The 20804-nt window shown below is 37.4% G+C and overlaps 1 protein-coding gene across 1 annotated transcript in view; it reads left to right on the top strand.

The window, feature by feature from the left end:
* The window catches only part of LOC149227542 (clavaminate synthase-like protein At3g21360), a 188246-nt gene extending 175277 nt beyond the window's left edge, over positions 1–12969 (top strand). Inside the window, exons 2-3 of the mRNA XM_089380531.1 lie at positions 11859–12298; positions 12639–12969. Of these exons, the coding sequence (XP_089236657.1) occupies positions 11859–12298; positions 12639–12969 (771 nt within the window). The remainder of the gene's footprint in view (positions 1–11858; positions 12299–12638) is intronic.
* Positions 12970–20804: the final 7835 nt, after the last annotated feature.

The raw sequence follows: 20804 nt of genomic DNA, 5'->3' as shown, positions 1-20804 counted from the left end.
GCCATTGTGCTCAGCCCCATGATTGAACCTGCTAATAATAATTCTCCATCTTTTTATGTCTCATTGACCATTCATGACAAAATCCTCCACAATTGCCTGCTAGACACAGGGGCCAGCCACAATTTGATGCCTAAAGCTGTCATGGAAGAGTTAGGCCTTGATATCACTAGACCCTATCATGATTTATTTTCTTTTGATTCAAGGAAGGTGAAATGTCTTTGATTGATTCAAGATCTGGCCATTACCTTAACTCAGCTGCCCATGAAGAGCATGATGATGGATATTGTGGTAGCAGATGTCCCTCCTAAGTTTGGCATACTGTTGTCTAGAGGTTGGATTAAGAGACTAGGTGGGACATTACAGAATGATTTATCTTATGCCATTGTCCCAGTGTTTGGAGGAGAAAGCAGGAGACTGTATAGAGAATCACAATTGGCATACATCATTAGTGATGAGAAGAATCCTACAAATCATCCTATATATGCAGTGGACACTGATTTTGGAGCATGTATTCTCCAAATAGAAGAATCTCAGAAGGCCGAAATGCAGCTTAGGAAACCAACAGTTCATGCTGAGCAAGAGCAAAGAGGTCAGGTTTGGGAAATGTTCTTTGATGGGGCATGTTCTAGGGAGACTGCAGGAGCAGGGGTGGTGCTAGTTTCTCCACAACAAGATATCATTCAGCTGTCTTTCAAGCTGGTTTTTGAGTGACAAACAATATAGCAGAATGTGAAGCACTGTTATTGGGTCTTAATGCAGCAAAATACAGAGGAGTCAAGAGTTTAAAGGTATTTGGAGACGCCGATTTAATCATTCAGCAAGTAAATAAAACATTTCAAGCAAAGCACCCAAGGCTGAAAGCATACAAAGATGAGGTATGGAGAATCAGGCATTCATTTGATTATTTCTGTATTTCATATATTCCTAGAGCCCAAAATTAGCTTGTTGATTCCCTTATTGTTTCTGCTAGTCTGTTTATACTTCCATGCCTCCCAGATTAGTTTATGAAGTCCAAATCAATTACAGACCTTCCTTGCCTGATAATGTCCAGCATTGGAAAGTCTTTGAAGATGACGATGAGTTGAGTAGGTTACTTCAAGTCATTGATGAGTTTTCCGAAATGCAAATTGACCAAGAGAATGATGCCTTGTTAGAAAACCCCTAGTCCCAGCTTAGAAATAAAATTGGTAAAGACAACATAGTCCAGCTTCCTAGTAACCATATTCCTAAGGGTCTAATTCCTCTTGAAAGATTGTTTGACCAGAATGATGTGCCTTACAAGGTTGCTCAAAAAGAAGACCAATCTGCAGTCTGTAAGCATGATATAGGAAGCCCAGGTCAGCCTAAATATGTAAATCTGTCCACTTATTTGTCTGTTGATCAAAGTGCTGAGTACTGCAATTTAATGAGGCAATTTGCTGATGTGTTTGCTTGGAAGTATAGTGACCTAAAAACTTATGATAAGAGCATAATTCAGCATAAAATCCCTGTAGAAAAAAGATACTATTCCTTTCAAACAGAAGCTGAAACCAATAAATCATATGCTTCTTCCACTGATTGAAAAAGAAATTAAAAAATTGATGGCTGCCAAGATCATTTTCCCTCTAAGGTATTCAAAATGGGTAGCCAATTTGGTGGTGGTGAGGAAGAAGAATGGAGAAATCAGAGTTTGTGTTGATTTCAGAAATTTAAACAAATGCTCTAAGAAAGACAACTATCATCTGCCAAAAATGGAGCATTTGCTACAAAAGGTCACAGGAGCTAAAGTAATGTCTTTCTTGGATGGATTTTTAGGCTTTAATCAGATTGTTGTGCACCCAGATGATCAAGAAAAGACTGTGTTTACCACTCCTTGGGGCACTTTTATGTATGCCAAAATTCCATTTGGATTAATGAATGCTGGAGCTACCTTTCAGACAAATTTGTGCTTATCTACCTTGATGATATAACAATTTACTCCAGCAGCCATCAAAATCATTTGAAACATTTGAAAAAAGTGTTTTTGAAGTGCAGAGAGTTTGGAATTTAAATCAATCCCAAAAAATCACAATTTACTTTAAATGAAGGCAAGCTGTTAGGACATATTGTGTCTATTGCAGGTGTTCAGGTTGACCTAGAAAGAGTCAAAGCAATACAGACTTTGTCTGTCTCTAGATCAAAGAAGGATATTCAATCCTTTTTGGGAAAAAATAATTTTGTTAGGAGGTTTATCGCAAATTTTTCAGAACTAGTGAAGCATGTGACTTCCATGTTGAAGAAAGGATCAGAGGTAAGATGGACTGATGCAACAAGAAAATATTTTGAGTCCATTAAGAAAGCCATTATGGAAGCTCCCACACTAAGCAGCCCAGATTACAACAAGGAGTTCCATATTTTCTCATTTTCCTCTGAAGACACCATTGCAGTTGTTTTATTGCAGGCAGATGAAGAAGGTTCAGAGCATCCAATGGCATTTTTCAACAAGAATTTGAGGGATGCTGAACTAAGGTATGGTATTATAGAAAAACAAGCATATGCTCTTATTAAATCTTTGAAGGCTTTCAGAGTTTATATCTTGCATTCAAAAATAATTGCATATGTGCCTTTTACTGCAATAAAATATGTCCTAACACAACCTGATGTTGATGGAAAAAGGGTAAAATGGATTGCTAAAATGATAGAATTTAATATAGAGCTGAAGCCCACCAAGCTGGTTAGAGGTCAAGGTCTTGCCAAGTTATTGGCTAAAGAAAATTGCAAGTCTTTAGATGTTGATTTCCTGTGCACAATTGCAGAAAATGGTCAGACAGATGAAGAAGAGAGAACAACTGAAACAGTGAGGAAGTAGTTAGTGGCCGAGAGTTTAGCTTCATGTAACTGGTATGCTGAAATAATTAATTTCTTGCTGAAGCTAGAAATCCCTTCGGAATTTACTCAAAGTTAGGCTAGAACTTTAAAACTTAGAGCAACAAAGTATTGCATTATGGAGAACCTGCTCTACTGGAGGGATCCAACTGAAATATTTTTGAGGTGTCTAGACAAAGAACAGTGAAAAGAAGTTATGCAGCAGTTTCGTAATAGCATGTGTGGAGGGCACCATTATTGGAAGACTACAGCTCATAAAATTCTCAGAGCTGGGTACTATTGGCCCACTTTATTTTCTGATGTGTTTTCTTTTATTAAATCTTGTGACAGGTGCCAAAGATTTGAAGGAAAATAGCAGTTGAAATCCTTGCCCCTAAAACCAATTCAGGCAAAAGGACCCTTTCAGCAGTGGGGCTTGGATTTTATTGGAGAAATCAATCCACATTCTAGTGGCCAGCACAGGTGGATATTTGGATATTAGTTGCCACTGATTTTTTCACAAAGTGGATTGAAGCAATCCCTGCAAGTAAGGATGATCATAATGTGGTCATGAAGTTTTTGACAGAAAATATCTTCAGCAGATTTGGTTGTCGACATAAATTGATTACAGATAATGCAGTAGCCTTCAGGGCAAAAGATCTGGTGGCAATGTGTGACTGGTATCAAACTTGTTCATTCCACCTCATACTATCCACAGTGAAATGGTCTAGCAGAATATTCTAATAAAAGCCTGATCAGGATAATAAAAAAACTATTAGAGGACAATAAAAAGAATTGGGATTCAAAGCTCAAATATGCACTGTGGGCTGACAGAGTGACCATTAAGAAATCCACAGGCAATTCTCCTTTCAAGCTGGTATATGGCACTGAGGCTATATTTCCAATTCAGCTAACTCTCCCTGTGGCAAAGTTCCTTCAAGAAGAGCAGGATGAGGAAGAAGACATGGAAAAGAGAATCACTGATCTAGCAGAAATACATCAGATTAGAGAACAGCTGGTTGAAAAAGCTGCATCACATCAGAAAAAGGTCAAGGAAACCTTTGACAAAAGGGCAAAAACAGATAATTTTCAAATTGGTGACTTGGTCTTGAAATGGGATGCACTTAAGGAGAAGAAAGGAAATCATGGGAAATTTGATGCTTTCTGGACAGGGCCTTTCATCATTTCACAGGTTCAAGGGAACAACACCTTCATACTGAAAAGTATGGGAGGAGAGACAGTCTTTAATGGCCCAGTTAATGGGCAGTTTTTGAAAGTTTAGGTTCTTTAAGGTCTTTTAGCCTTAAAGGCTATAGATACTTTGTTTTTATCAGTTTTGTGTAGGCAAAGTAGACTCCATGCCCAATGGAACACTAGGAATTTTGGTAATTGGTTTTCAGCTGGAAAGGCAATGGTCTGCAGGTTCTTGAGACCTCACAGGGAGGATCTCATCCCCATAAGGAGCCAGTGTTAGCTCTGTTATAGATTCACTACTTAAGGGTTAAAATTAGGTTGGAAAATGTTGGTTTTGGTTGCTAAGGAACTCATGGCAGTTCATTTTACCCTTCCCCTTTTCATTTTTCCCTACTATCCATTAACCCTGTTCTTTCCATTTTCCTCTATTATCCTTATAAACCTGTTATAATTCTATCTCCCGGGCTCCCTCATGTTTAAAACCCTTTAAACCTCGTTACCCTTTAATAAAAGCCCGTCTAAAACCTGTTTAATCAACTCCCGGGTCATATTTTGTTTGAACACTATTGAACCTTTTAACTCCCATAACCCGTTTAAAATCCATATAACCCATGCTTCATTTATTCCCGGGTGCTAAAGTCTTAATCCATACAATCGAGCACATATAATATAATTCATAACTCAGCGGGCCCGTACATGTCACATCATCCCAAGACATGTGCGTTAAATCTGGTCCGCACGATCCTCCGCCTTCTCATTTGACGATTGCCGCTTGCCCCACTCCGCCTACCTGATCGATTGATAACTCGCGGGGAAGTGGTTTCCCGCTGGCTGCGTGTCATTGTTTGATTGTGTCGCGCCTCCTTGTATGAATACTGCTGCACCTGATAAGCAGTGAGGGGAAACCGCCTGCCCGCTATACCGTCGAACCCCCGAGCATTAATAACCGTGCATCTTCTGCCCCTGATCATCGTCATATCTGCCCGACGGTGATCTAACAGTCCTCATTGCATATTCTTTGCCACCCCTGATAGCTCCTCCCGCGCAATCTCCTCCGTTGATTTTTATGATCCAATGGTTGGGATTCATTCCATTGTTTGTTCTGCCTCTATGTCTTCCATTTCCTCCCGCCAGTTTCCTGTGTAGTCTTCGTGTTTATGGCAATCCCGTGCACCCGAATAAAAGGAGCTCATGGTTCAATTCTCAGCGCATTTAATCTCCAACCACTGCATTCAAGAGACAACGTACCTTTGAAGGATAAGAAGGACCACCTTGAGCAGATAAAGGACTGCAGCAATTATGGAAATGCATTCAAATCATATTTTATCTGTTCAAGGAGTACAACAAAGTACCTGAGAATGTCAAATTTGTTAACTAAAATAGTCAGAATGTATCAGAAGCCCATATCTAACTGTAAATGCGGTTGGTGGCCAATTAAGACACCTCCACGCATAGTCTAGCAGAGTAATTTTGTAAACAAATTGTATATATACCCAAAAAAACGATGTAATCAGGTTGATGATTTTTATTCTGTTGTAAGCTTCAACTTTTGGAGACTATAACTACTGTGTAACCTGCAGCTTCTAGTCTGCTTTTCCAGATAATACAAGCTTATTTTGCTGTTGATTGCTCACTTTCCACTTCTTATTCTTTCTCTATGCTATGCCTGTTTTACATTTGTTCATGTGTTGTTAATGTTTAGCATTAGAGGGGCTATCATCCCACCTCTGTGTTATGATTTAGCATGTATCATTGAAATTTGTTTGCAAGTTTCTATTGTCTTAATACCAGAGAGCTGTCATCTTGTTTTTGTATTAAAAGATAGATTCACAGACCTTTTAACTGTTTGCAGTTGGCCATCACAGGGTCCTGTGCATCTGCTGGTGTGATCAGTCTTCTCCATCATCACATTTCCCTTAAACTGTAATTGGTGGTCTAAAGCCTTGTAGTCTAGGGGTGTTCACCCATGTCTAGGGTCAATCATAGTGGGAGTGGTTATCTGGCTTGAATATGCAGCGTTTCTCTCATTCATCCACCATTTATCCAACTTTTAGTTGAGTTTGTAATGTTCCCGAGCATCTCTGATATACAACCTAGTAGAGTTTCTTGGGGTGATAATAGGGATTATATAAATATCATTGTTCTCTAGTTGTACACTTCAACAAAAGATGACTAGCCTCATGAAATATCAGATTGCATGCTTCAACTCAAGATATTTTTTCTTGTTTCCTTCAACATAATAGTCAGTCCCAACATTAATGTTACTCATTAGGAAGAACCAAGAACAAAGGCACCTCTTGGATGGGGAGACTTCCGATATTAAATATATCAATCCCACCTCAATTGAGAGGTATAAAAGGTGTCTTTTTAACTCCTAATTATCTTCACATTAGTTATCAATCTGGGCAAGACTTTCTATTTCAAGAGTGTACACAGTGTGTGGTTGCTATTTACTCAAGATTAATGTTTCTAAATTGCAGTACATTGCTTTCAAATACAAGGGTAAATAGATGCAGCTAGTGAACTCAAATTACAATTAAAAGGAAGCTTAACTTGCTAATGAAACCAAATCAAACATTCATTCAAGTATCAGTCAAGAATACAATAACAATAACTCATTTCTCTTTGAACTTATTGATATTCCAAATGTATTTTCTAATCTGAACAACAGGGATCTCAGTCTGAGAGCGTAGACAACAGTAGTCAATGCTCTTTACTGTGGAGAATCTCAAGATAGCACATTGAACTAACTTACTAGATTGGAAATATACTGCTGAACTCAAATGACTAAATCTGAAATAAAAATAAGAAAATACTGAAGCAAGTAACTAAATACAGCACGTAAAACAGAGTAATTTCGTTAAGTCTAGGAATACGAAATAGCAAAGCGATGCGATTACAATAAATGGAAATCAAACCAAACCATCACACGACAGAAATTATAAAAGAATGATATAGGAATAGCAAGTGAATCCACCAGGGCCAGTCCCTTAGCCGCTAGTGAACACTGCCGAATTACTTTAGTATGAGAGAAGGAATAACAACTGTATTATATATTAATCATTTGAAAAATAGTTACAGCCAGTTCGTACTTTGTTTCAACAATGAGAGTCGATGATCAAAGTAAAAATACAATAGTAATTTCTGAATAATCTCCCCCTCGTTCTCTTTACAATCGCTACCTTTTATAATGGCCAAGTGGTAAGAAGCATAAAATAATAACATTGATCCCTCGGGATCAAGAGATCCTGAGGGATTCGAGCAAGCTTCCATCTTCAGTTAACTTTTTGTCTTTGTGCTGATGTTGTGATCTCCTTTGTTCTTATCCATAACTGCGTGCTCCATCCTTGGCTTTTTGCCTATACGTCGTTTCTTGGCTAGGGAACCGTAGTTGTTCCATTTCATCCTTTTCCTGCATAAGGCATGATAACAGTTAGCTAAATCATGATGATAGATAATTTCCTTATTTTTACCATAATCCTTTGATATATTAACATTTTTAGGTTGTAGAAGGATATAACTAAAGAAAATGGTAATGAAATAAATAATATATATATATACATTTTCCATGACTCAACATACTCCCCTGCTTACCCTTTTTCATGTCCTCATGAAAACCATATAGTTTGTATGCAGAGTAATCAAGGAATAGCCCGGAGAAGGATTGTCATGAAGTAGCCTGAACCCATGATTCTTGGCCAAGGTTTCAAAAATGTGTCATATCTATCCTTCAGGTCATTCATATATAGCTTTATAGTCTTCTGTAGGATACCAGACAATATGACTACGAAATTGACAGCCTAGCCAATATGGGCCTTCCCTCAAGATGAGGTTGCTATAAGTAACAAAGCGATCTGCGTCCAATTTAAAGTTTTTATAGTTGAATGGTTCTTTGTCCTGTACATTATGATTGGAAATTATCCATCTAAATTTAGTTGTTGCCAAGGAGTTGTCTTTGATAGAAAGAAAATACTCTACCCCCTGCTGGACAATTTCTTTGTGAATGGGCCCCAATACCTGGATTACTCCTTCCTTTCACATCAAACTTTTGTGTTTGGCCAGCATTTGCAGTGGGTTTTTCGGTTCACACCAGACCCAAAGGTCTAATCCATTTTCCTGCCTCTGGAAAGTATTATGGGCTTTGAACCATTTCAACTGGTTAACAGCAAATGAAATGTAAGCTTGAAATTGTATGTCCCCCACAAAAGGGTTGGGAATCTTCTCCATTTCTTCTTCCAATACAAAATTATGCAAATAAAACTCACAAAGTAATCGTTGAACTTTCACTACATGGTGTTTACAGCAATTTATGAAATCTTCAACAGTTTTCAATTCTATGGGTTTCCCTGCCCTGAAAGCCTTAATTTTTAACTGTAAATACCTTTCTAACAAAAATAAAGCATAGTTCTTGGTAGGGGACCTGCATGTTAAAACATCTGTGTCTAGGGAACCGAGAGTATCCATTTGACACATGACTGTCTCTAGTCTGACCTTTATTTTCTCAGTTCTTTCTTCTACCTTCTGATATTTATCGAAGGCCTCACTTTCCGATGCATTAATATCCCACAATTGCCTTTGTAATTCCTGGTACCTCTGTTGGGGAACAGTTTCTTCCTCAATCCTTTTTATGGTCAGCTGAAACTGTGCTAGATTCTCTTGAAGATTTGTCATACCAGGATCGCTGCATCTCAAAACATCTTTGGCTTGGATATCTATCTGAGTGTTTTTATTATGAGACTGAGTACCTATAGTCTGCGTACTCTTATCATGGGATGGAATGCTTAAAGTCTGCATTCTTTTATTATGGACAGTCAAACTTTCTATCTGGGTGGCCACATTGTTGGAGGATATTGCCTCCGTTTGAACAACTACATTACAAAAATGTACATTCTCTGTTTGGGCAGCCACTTTTGTAACGGTTGCATGTTGTTCCTTATCAATTTGAATGAATATAGGCTCAATTTGAGTCCCAATAACCCTTGTATCATGGAATTTAGTTTAAATGGTTGCATTCACCATTGTCAGGATTCTACTTGAAATTTTCTCCCTTTTTAATGTCCTTATCTTTTGTTTGAGTCTTTTCACTAAATTCTATAGCTTCTGTTGTTCCTTTCTCAACCTCTTGATTTTGTTTTTCTTCTTTCTGGGAGGAATAGCTATTTTACTAACCGTTTCTACTCTTACCAAGCTCGGTTGCTCATTTGGGTTTTGTTCTCCAAGGGTTGTGTCTTTACCCTGACTGGTTTCTATTTCCTTTGTTTGGCCCACATATTCTGTGTTTAAATTGACCTGACTAGGTTCTTCTAGAGGGGTATCCCTAGTTTGGTTCGCCTCTTCCTGAGTGGCTTCTTCCCCTGTTTCTACTTCACCAATTATTTCTTCTGATATACTCCTATTATGGGCAGAGTTTTCTTCTGATTGTGCTGATTTAACATTTAGGTTGAGTGGACTTTTGGGGTGTATATATTCACTCATATTGGCCAAAATATGGGTCAATTCAACCTCATATAATGGGTCTTGTGGTGGACTTGTGCTGGGAGTTAAGGGAAGTTCTGTTTCATCCTTCTCCTCTTCACTAGTATGCTCTGTTTCCTCCTCAAGTTCTGACTCTAGGTTATCTCTTCCTTCCAGTTGTAAAGGTTGCTCGTTTTCAAGGCTAGATAATTCTAAGGGTTGGCTGCTAATACCCAGAATGTTTTTGGTTGTTCCTTGACTTGTCTCGGCATATCGTCTGCATTTTTGTGGTCTATTTACTGTGTTGGTAGTCCATTTCCTTTTTGGGGCAAGTAAGGCTAACCCCCCCTTATAGTAAACACTAATTCTTCCCAACTGGTTTGTTGTTGGACTAGGTTGTAGCTTACTATCAACCTAATTAAACAATGATAACTTACAACAGTTTCTATATGTTGGGATTTCTTTATGCTTTGCGCAGCGTCATGCAACAAGAATTTCAAATATGCAGGCAAGTTTACAGAACATTTATGTTTTAAAACTACTAATAATTTGAGGTGGTGTGGTCTTACCACATCTTTTCTTCTGTCGCATGTGATATAGCTCTAAACGATTCTAGCCAGCTCTATCCATGGTTCTCCCAGAGATGAGGGTTGAACTCCTTTGCCTTTGACAATCAGGTTCTATCCCTCATCCCGAAAGGCGGCAATGGCGTCTTGTAGCCTCAATTTTTTATGCATCCATACGGGTCCAATTGCTAGTAATCCAGACACCTCCATTATTACTGCATCCGTTACTGTCATTCACCTTCCTCTTATTATAGAATGATCATCCTACAAATTCTGTAAAAATTCGATAGCCACAGTTTCATTGGGTTGCTACAGTCGTGTAAAATATGCGACCCATCTAGCTCGTACTAGAATTTCTCGGGCAGCATCAGAAACAGCTAGTGTCTATGGCTCATTGTGAACTAATCGTCCTCCCATTTTTGCCTGAATTTTTCACATTATTAGCTTTAACACAGGTAACACAGCAATACACAGAGCCAGCAATGGAACAACAAGTTGTTAAATTCAGATAATACCTTTTTTAACATAGATACCGTTAAAAACTTGTTATTATGGGATATCATGTAGCCCGATACAACCAAATAAAAGACTTACACGTATGCAAAAGTGGTTTGGAAGTCACCCACGCCCCCTTGAAAAATGATAGGTCGCTTTCGACCGGTTAAATGAAGGAACGACGTAATGACGGCAATCGTATAGTGGTAAAAATGGCAAGCTGTACTTATTTATGACAAGATCACAAAAATATCGAGTTGCTGAAATCGATACATAGCATGAGAATTACGAATAAATATAGAGATGCCATGGAGTAATTTTAAAAGGGGAAAGGACATCTGACGTGGGTACGATGCTATGCGGTCATTATTCCACTTAAACCATTATGATTGACTTTTTAAATGATATTTCATGCATAAAGGTTCAAAAGGATTTGGGAACATAATCTCTTTTGAAATAAAGATAACGAAATAAGAAAAGGGGTTATAATTACTATTGATGTTGACAAACATGACTCCAATACCATTAGCAGAGCTCTGTTGCCCACAGGTGTTTATAACCTTGAGTTGCTTTTTCACCCTTTGAAACCATGATCCTTTATGTATACTTAGGAAAGTGCCTTGTGATGTCAGAATGGAGGCCATTGTGCTAGCTTGGTAACCAAATGGATCACAATGCCATTCACTAGGAAGGAGTGAAAGGTGGGTAGGCCGGCTCATGAGGAGACCTCCTGTTCCAAGGACTTTTATTTTTCTGATGTGTCCATTGGATCATATCCCTGGTGTGGTGGCCATAGTGGGAATTCCACTTCACCACTTTCTTATGATCATGGTAGATTGGCTCATGATGAGACCCCCTATCCTCCATCTGACAAATCATAGAATTGTTAGTAAAGGTATATATATATATTTTTTCTTTCCTTATTTTTTTCTTTTCTTTTATATAGCACTTCCTATTTATATATAGAGGATGGCTCAACACTCCTTAACAGTAGGGATGGTGGAAGAAGTCTGAACATATCAATAGAAGAAAATATGCCCTTGTTCTTATTTAATGATAATAAGCAAAGAGAATTATGAGAATTAGGGAAGAATTAGCATGTACAAGTAATCAATCAATTTGAGTTATATTGAAAATAAGGACAGCAAAGTGATATAAATAGTTGTGTCCTCCCCTTATATTTTTGGGTGAAGATGAGGCTGTAATATTTTTTCACACATTTATAGATCACTTCTACCCAGGAACAGTTCAAATTTAAAATGCAATTACCATTTTCAATAATCAAATTGTTCTGAAATAAATTGAAATTGATGATCATGTGGTAAGGTTGTTGCTTCCAGGCTTATAAAGTCAGGTGTTCCAGTGTCCAAAATAACTTGGGCAGATGATGGCACAATGTTTTTGGAATTGGGACCTATTGTTTCTATAAAACCTGTTGATGGAGATGCAGACAATAGGAAAGCATGGTTCAACCCTTCAGCACTTCCAGAGATAGTCCCAATGCTTGCAGATGGTTCCCTCTTTCCTGATGAGGCAATTGAATCATACCTCCAGATAACTAAAGAAGAGTGTGTGGACATCACCTGGGAAGTTGGTGATGTTCTGGTGCTGGACAATATGGAACAGAGGTACCCAGAACTTGTAAAAATTATGGAGCAGGGGTTGATCTATTCTTACAACATTCCTCAGGAAGACGATCCTCAATCCTTTTTAAAGGGCTGGCAATCCCATTACCAAACCAGTAACAAGCAGGAAGCAGAAAATAGGTAAGAATAAAATGACAAGTTACATGTAGCATCTATCCATTTTCATTTTTATCTTTTAACTCAGATTTAAAGATGGGAAAATTCTTGATTTTCATAGATAAGGAGTGGAGAAATAAAAAATCTGTGTTACTTTTTTTTAGCTATTTAAACTTGAGATAAATTTATATTTTTGGGTGAAGATGAGGCTGTAATATTTTTTCACACATTTATAGATCACTTCTACCCAGGAACAGTTCAGATTTAAGATGCAATTACCATTTTCAATAATCAAATTGTTCTGAAATAAATTGAAATTGATGATCATGTGGTAAGGTTGTTGCTTCCAGGCTTATAAAGTCAGGTGTTCCATGTCCAAAATAACTTGGGCAGATGATGGCACAATGTTTTTTGAATTAGGACCTATTGTTTCTATAAAACCTGTTGATGGAGATGCAGACAATAGGAAAGCATGGCTCAACCCTTCAGCACTTCCAGAGATAGTCCCAATGCTTGCAGATGGTTCCCTCTTTCCTGATGAGGCAATTGAATCATACCTCCAGATAACTAAAGAAGAGTGTGTGGACATCACCTGGGAAGTTGGTGATGTTCTGGTGCTGGACAATCGCTTTGTGCAGCATGCGAGAAGGCCTTCAACCCCACCTAGAAGGCTACTCGCTGCCTTCTGCAAATAGTATGGGTGTTGTTGGATCAACTGTCAAGCATTTGCTGTAGTATTTCTTTCCATTATTAAGCATTGTTGTTGTTGGCAAATAATCTGAGAGGTTAACCTCTTACTGCCCGTACTGGAAATATGCAAATAGATCTTTCAGGGTTTATTCCTGAAAAATTTGTACTTGGGCTTAAAACCAAAGGTCGTTTAATAATCGTTTGCCAAAGAGTTTTTACAAATGCTCTGGACGGGGAAGTTAGCCCTTCAAGATTAGAATATAAAGGTTACAATGGAGCCATTGATATATTGGTTATATAAGTTTGTGATATAAGTGATGTCCTACATATATGTTAGGTTATTTTTGCTAGATTATTTTCTTAATTACGCCGTAAGGCGTTTCCATTTGAAATCAACTTTGCTTTTGGGTTACGTGTACATGTCTTAGCCTTTGATTTTAAATGTTAGACGATGAAAATGATCTTAACTATCCAATTGATCAGACTGGTATACAATGCGACCCCGTGGGTATACGATGCAACCCAGCAGATCGATGCTTGCCCTCGCTGGACGCTGCGCTGCTTCCACTTCCAGGTGACGCTAGGCTGCTTCCACTTCCAGGTGCTTCTCGGTATGGATACCTTGCACTTGCCCTCGCTGTACATATCTTCCAGGTCGAATTTTACAAGCACACAAATTCCGTGGACTCACAAAAGATGAAGCCGAAGCTGAAAATTCAAGATTCTAGCAACAATACCAAAGGTTCAACAATATCGTGTAAGACAGCCACAATTTCTGAGTAAACACTCTAGGATTCTCTACATTATCCTGGTGAGAGATATCGAGAAAACACAAGAGGACAGGACTTGTGATGACCATGTAAGATACTTTCATAAAACCAAGAAAAGTTGATCTCGCGGCTCATAGATCAAAGTAGACAAACCCAAAAATAGTTACTTCCAATTCTTATTGTTTTCTTCTGAAATTTACTTCTGATTCCACACTTGGAGAGATCATTTTACAGTTATGAGTAATGACAAATAGAAGCAAGAAATATTTTGCTAAATTTTACATGTTCTATAAGTGTTTCTCCTTTAGCATGGCGAACTTCAGTAAATCCATACAATTCTGATAACAATGCAACAGGTGCAAACATTATTTAAATGTTATGGAACAACATGTTGAGCAGTTTTTGTGACATATTTTAGGCCCCAGTGCATTCAACAAAGCAGTGAGGGTGCAACGGTGGTTATGTTATAGTTCCGCAATATTGGATTATTTAGAGAGCACATGCATGTGCCAACCTCAGTTTCTTAATTGATATTTCCAACAATGCAGATGATGGTTATGTGTTACATGTATACCTATCTGAAGAGTTTCAATCATAGTAGAACAAAGATGAAACAGACCTATAATTTATCGATATGTTATGTTAATACAAAGCCAGAGATGATTGTGTTACAATTCAGAATGGAATGTTCTTCAATATTCATGTTCCAAATGTGTATGATTGAATGTATCGTCTGCTTACTCCAAACATAATATTAGATTTTCTATCTTTTGGCAGTGTTAACATAATTCCTATGTAATGGCAGTGTTACAGTGTCGACAACAGAACAATATGCATTACACCTAAGTCTGGAACCAAGGTCGATAACATAGCAATATGCATTACACCTAAGTCTGAAATGTTACAATGGATGGTCTGGATCATTATGTCTTTCAAAATTATTAAATTTTTTATTTCCCCTGGCACTTTTACATAGTTTGTACAAGTATAACGGATGCCATAGTAGAGGTGTGCGCTGCAAATAAGCATTCATTTTATTGCATCTAGGACAGAGCAATCATCTTGAAGGGGCTATAATGGATTAAATGATTCAAATAAATTCCAATGAGATTGAATTCAGGATGTTATAATAAAGGAGGACAATGCATCACATACCAGGCAAGGTTGAAGGTGGTAGTTAAATTGCAACTTCAAACTCTGGTTCTTGATTTCCAAGTTAAATCTAGAATGTAAATACAATGAACCTGCACATATGATTTTTGATTTACTCGGAGGTAGGTATCATGAGAGCCACAAGGCAAGGGAGGGAGTTAGTTTCTCATACTGACCAGTAAAATTAAGGGGCCACAACGGTCTTAACGTATTCGGAATTAATTATGTTTCATGTTTTGTCGGCCAGCAAATTTTTTCTTCCAACCCATGACAAGGTTGTAATGCGTGTAAAAGCGAGAAGTGATTTTTAAATCGAGGGCAGAATTCGTTGAATTCCAATGTAAAGTATACAACTGATTTCCAAATCCTGCATTTATGATTTCCTTGCAGATTGATATTTCCCATGAAGGGATGAATTTGATGTTCTATTTGAGATATTTGTTGCTCTGTCCATGTGTACTGACAACAAAATGGGTGGATCGAAGTGTGTCGCGTACTAGACGATCTCTAATACATGGAAAGGGTGTTGATTATGAAATAAGGACTCCCTATGACCTGTGCCATTTTTTTGACAAATTTTCGTGGATAGAGAGATATGAATGGAGGGAGGGAGAGTAGTTGATTGTTCTTCTTGTGCGGCTCAGAGTTTTGTATGAGCGTAGTTACTGTGTTTCCAACCTCTAGATGCAGGTCACTTTGTCTTGGGTTATGACTGTGTTACTATAATTTACCAAGTATGTCCAAAGAGATATAGGTGGTAGGCACTTCCTCCAATACCCTATGATCGAGCTCTGACTAGAGGGAAAGTAATTTTGGGTGTCGCATCAGCAGTCATGCAAGGAAAGCTTTATGTCATTGGCGGTGCTCTATTTTGTAAAGAAGCAATAAGGGATGTGTGGATGCATGATCCAACGAAGAATAAGTGGACAAAGATGGCATCCATGTCAACTCCTCATTTTAGTTGCCTCATAGGAGTAATTGACAACAAACAATATGTAGTTGGAGGGTCTAGTATGTGCCATCTCACAGGTTATTCCCTCCTTTGCTTCTAAGTTTATGATCCCATTACAAATGCATGAAGGCATGAAATAAGTGCACGAGGTGCCATTGCTAGCAATATTTATAGTCATCTTAAACATGTAGTAGTGGTAGATGGGAATTTATGTGTAACAGGACCACACAGAATTTGAGGTCGTATGAATGGGGGCATGTACATTCTCATTACAAATACATGGTTTGAAATAAAGCCAGATTACATGAAGCATGGGGAATCCAAACACCATTATGGATGGAAAGATATATATGATTGATTTTAATGGTTATAAACAATATGTTCATAGATGCACATAACTCCAAGAACGACCTAGAAATACAAGTTAGGGTCGGAAAAAATATTTTTACACCGTAAGGCGTTTCTATTTGAAATCAACTTAGCACATTCAGTACTTCATGCATGCATCTTGCCAAATGGGTGCTCTAATTCCATCAGAAATTTCAGTTGTATATGAGAATTCAGGCTCTCTTGGGTTGGTATGGGATGCAGATACAAAGAATAATGATGTTGTCTATCAAGTCCAGAATTTGGGGGTTTTGAATGCTCATGTGTAGGACGTGTTCGAGGACTCTACATGCAGCTTGTCTTCTCCTACCAGTGGAGATGCGAGGTTGGAGGGTTTGGATGCCTAGAACAACTTAAGAATTCCAGAGGTCCGAAAATTTTCTCATTGAACGCAAAACATGCATAAAGAAGATGATTGTAAAGATCTTGTATTTCTTCAGTAACTGATTTTGCATTAATTATTAGCGCATTTAGTACTTCATGCATGCATCTTGCCAAATGGGTGCTCTATTTCCATCAGAAATTTCAGCTGCATATGAGAATCCAGGCTCTTTTGGGTCAGTATGGGATGCAGATACAAAGGATAATGATGTTGTCTGTCAAGTCCAGAATTTGGGGGTTTTGAATGCTCACGTGCAGGACGTGTTCGAGGACTCTGCATGCAGCTTGTCTTCTCCTACCAATGGAGATGCGAGGTTGGAGGGTTTGGATGCCTGGAACAACTTAAAAATTCTAGAGGTCCGAAAATTTTCTCATTGAACGCACAATACGCATAAAGAAGATGATTATAAAGATATGCATGCATCATCTGTGAGCTTACTGAAGTTCACATGACAGATTCATTCAATTTATTAGTTAACAATGGTTTTGCTGCTGGACAAGTGATATTCCATGTAAGGCATTTTAAGATCTTGTATTTCTACAGTAATTGCTTTTGCATTAATTATTATTCATTGGAAGACTAATATTTTTGTCATGTGTATCTGAAAAATGCGACATGATCATTCCAGACACATTTTCACATTATTCCCAGAAGCATGCATGATAAACTTTGGAGGTCTTCCTAGAAGCATGCATGATAAACTTTGGAGGTCTGAGGTAAGTACACAAATGCATCTTGTCTTTAATGGTCACGAGTAAGCTCATACATTTGAAGACCTCAATAGAAGGCATTAGAATAAGATATAAGAGAGTAGTGACGTCTTTTAATCTACCTTATTGCAATGGGGGTATACTTGTTTCAATCAAAAAAGAGTTAAACAAGATGCCAAGATGCTTGAGGCCATGAAGTTCCCCCTAGATAACGCCTGGAAGTATGATCGTAAGTATATAATGGCTTAGTTAAAGGGAAACAAGTAGCCAGGGGTAGCATAACTTCAGAGTTATTGCATGTAATGAACTTGACACCTGGGTGCTTTGATTTTGATGCTTCTTACATAGATTTTAAATAAAGAGTGTAAATATCTGTTGTATTCAAATAGATGCAGTGTATTTGTGTTTTTTTACACAACTTTTTTAATTACATGAAAGTGAAAGGAGATTTACAATATTGCACTTATTAGATATTAAATAAATTTTCTCATTGAACACACAATATGCATAAAGAATATGATTGTAAAGATATGCATGCATCATCTGTGAGCTTACTGAAGTTCACATGATAGATTCATTCAATTTATTAGTTAACAATGGTGTTGCTGCTGGACAAGTGATATTCCATGTAAGGCATTTTAATATCTTGTATTTCTACAGTAACTGTATTTGCATTAATTGTTAGCGCATTCAGTACTTCATGCATGCATCTTGCCAAATGGGTTCTCTACTTCCATTAGAAATTTCAACTCCATATGAGAATTCAGGCTCTCTTCGGTCGGTATGGCATGCAGATACAAAGAATAATGATGTTGTCTATCAAGTCCAGAATTTGGGGGTTTTGAATGCTCACGTGCAGGACATGTTCAAGGACTCTGCATGCAGTTTGTCTTCTCCTACCAATGGAGATGCGAGGTTGGAGGGTTTGGATGCCTGGAACAACTTAAGAATTTCAGATGTCCAGAAATTTTCTCATTGAACGCACAATATGCATAAAGAAGATGATTTTAAAGATATTGTATTTCTACAATAACTGTTTTTGCATTAATTATTAGCACATTCAGTACTTCATGCATGCATCTTGCCAAATGGGTTCTCTACTTCCATCAGAAATTTCAGCTGCATATGAGAATTCAGGCTCTCTTGGGTCGGTATGGGATGCAGATACAAAGAATAATGATGTTGTCTATCAAGTCCAGAATTTGGGGGTTTTGAATGCTCACGTGCAGGACGTGTTCGAGGACTCTACATGCAACTTGTCTTCTCCTACCAATGGAGATGCGAGGTTGGAGGGTTTGAGAATTCCAAAGGTCCGGGAATTTTCTCATTGAATGCACAAAATGCATAAATAAGATGATTGTAAAGATATGTGTGCATCATCTGTGAGTTTACTGAAGTTCACATGACATATTCATTCAATTTATTAGTTAACAACGATGTTGCTGCTGGAAAAGTGATATTCCATGTAAGGCATTTTAAGATCTTGTATTTCTACAGTAACTGTTTCTACATTAATTATTAATTCATTGGAAGACTAATATTTTTGTCATGTGTATCTGAAAAATGCGACATGATCATTCCAGACACATTTTCACATTATTCCCAGAAGCATGTATGAAAAACTTTGGAGGTTTGAGGTAAGTACACAAATTCATCTTGGCTTTAATGGTCATGAGTAAGCTCATACATTTGAAGACCTTGATAGAAGGCATTAAAATAAGATATAAGAGAGGAGTGATGTCTTTTAATATACCCTATTGCAATGGGGGTATGCTTTTTTCAGTAAAAAAAGAGCTAAACAAGCTGCCAAGATGCTTGAGGCCATGAAATTCCCCCTAGATAACCCCTGGAGGTATGATCGTAAGTTTATAGTGGTTTAGCTAAAGGGAAACAAGCAGCCAGGGGCAGCATCAACTTCAGAGTTATTCCATATAATGAACAGGACACCTGGGTGCTTTTATTTTTTATGCTTCTTACATAGATTTTAAATAAAAAGAGTAAATCTCTGTGGTATACATTTTCAAAGAGGTGCAGTTTATTTGTGTTTTTTTGTACACAACTTTTTAATTACAAGAAAGTGAAAGGAGATTTACAATTTTGCACTTATTAGATATTAAATAAATTTTCTTATTGAACACACAATATGCATAAAGAAGATGATTGTAATGATATGCGTGCATCATCTGCGAGTTTATCGAAGTTCACATGACAGATTCACTCAATTTATTAGTTAACAATGGTGTTGTTGCTAGACAAGTGATATTCAATGTAAGGCATTTTAAGATCTTGTATTTCTACAGTAACCGTTTTTGCATTAATTATTATTCATTGGAAGACTAATATTTTTGTCATGTATATCTGAAAAAATGTGACCTGATCATTCTAGACACATTTTCACATTATTCCCAGAAGCATGCATGATAAACTTTGGAAGTCTGAGGTAAGTACACAAATGCATCTTGGCTTTAATGGTCACGAGTAAGCTCATACATTTGAAGACCTTGATAGAAGGCATTATAATAATATGTAAGAGAGTGGCGTCTTTCAATCTTCCCTATTGCAATGGGGGGTATGCTTTTTTCAATCAAAAAAGAGCTAAACAAGCTTCCAAGATCCTTGAGGCCATGAAGTCCCCCGTAGATAACTCCTGGAAGTATGATCGTAAGTTTATAATGGTTTAGCTAAAGGGAAACAAGCAGCCAGGGGCAACATAAACTTCAGAGTTATTGCATGTAATGAACAGGACGCCTGGGTGCTTTGATTTTTGATGCTTCTTACATAGATTTTAAATAAAAAGAGTAAATCTTTGTTGTATACATTTTCAAAGAGATGCAGTGTATTTGTGTTTTTTTTACACAACCTTTTTTAATTACAAGAAAGTGAAAGGAGATTTACAATATTGCACATATTAGATATTAAATAAATTTTCCCATTGAACACACAATATGCATAAAGAAGATGATTGTAAAGATATGTGTACATCATCTACGAGCTTACTAAAGTTCACATGACATATTCATTCAATTTATGAGTTAACAACGATGTTGTTGCTGGACAAGTGATATTCCATGTAAGGCATTTTAAGATCTTGTATTTCTACAACAACTGTTTTTGCATTAATTATTATTCATTGGAAGAATAATATTTTTGTCATGTGTATCTGAAAAATGCGACATGATCGTTCGAGACACATTTTCACATTATTCCTAGAAGCATACATGATAAACTTTGGAGGTCTGAGGTAAGGACACAAATGCATCTTGGCTTTAATGGTCAGGAGTAAGCTCATACATTTGAAGGCCTTGATAGAAGGCATTAGAATAAGATACAAGAGAGGAGTGACATCTTTTCTAAGTGATTAGATTTAGATATTGTTTGGAAGGGTAATATTTCAGTAAAATCTCAAACAATATTTCCTTGATCCCTCTTGATTCGTAAATATGTATTGTTGTTGCAATAAATTTTCATCATTTGTTGTTGAATGGTG

The sequence above is a fragment of the Pinus tabuliformis genome, chromosome J (assembly GCF_031772625.1).
Source record: "Pinus tabuliformis cultivar Carrire ecotype Pingquan chromosome J, CPIR1, whole genome shotgun sequence".
Taxonomy (NCBI): domain Eukaryota; kingdom Viridiplantae; phylum Streptophyta; class Pinopsida; order Pinales; family Pinaceae; genus Pinus; species Pinus tabuliformis.
The sequence above is the reverse complement of the archived record's forward strand: the minus strand, read 5'-3'. Positions and strand labels throughout refer to the sequence as shown.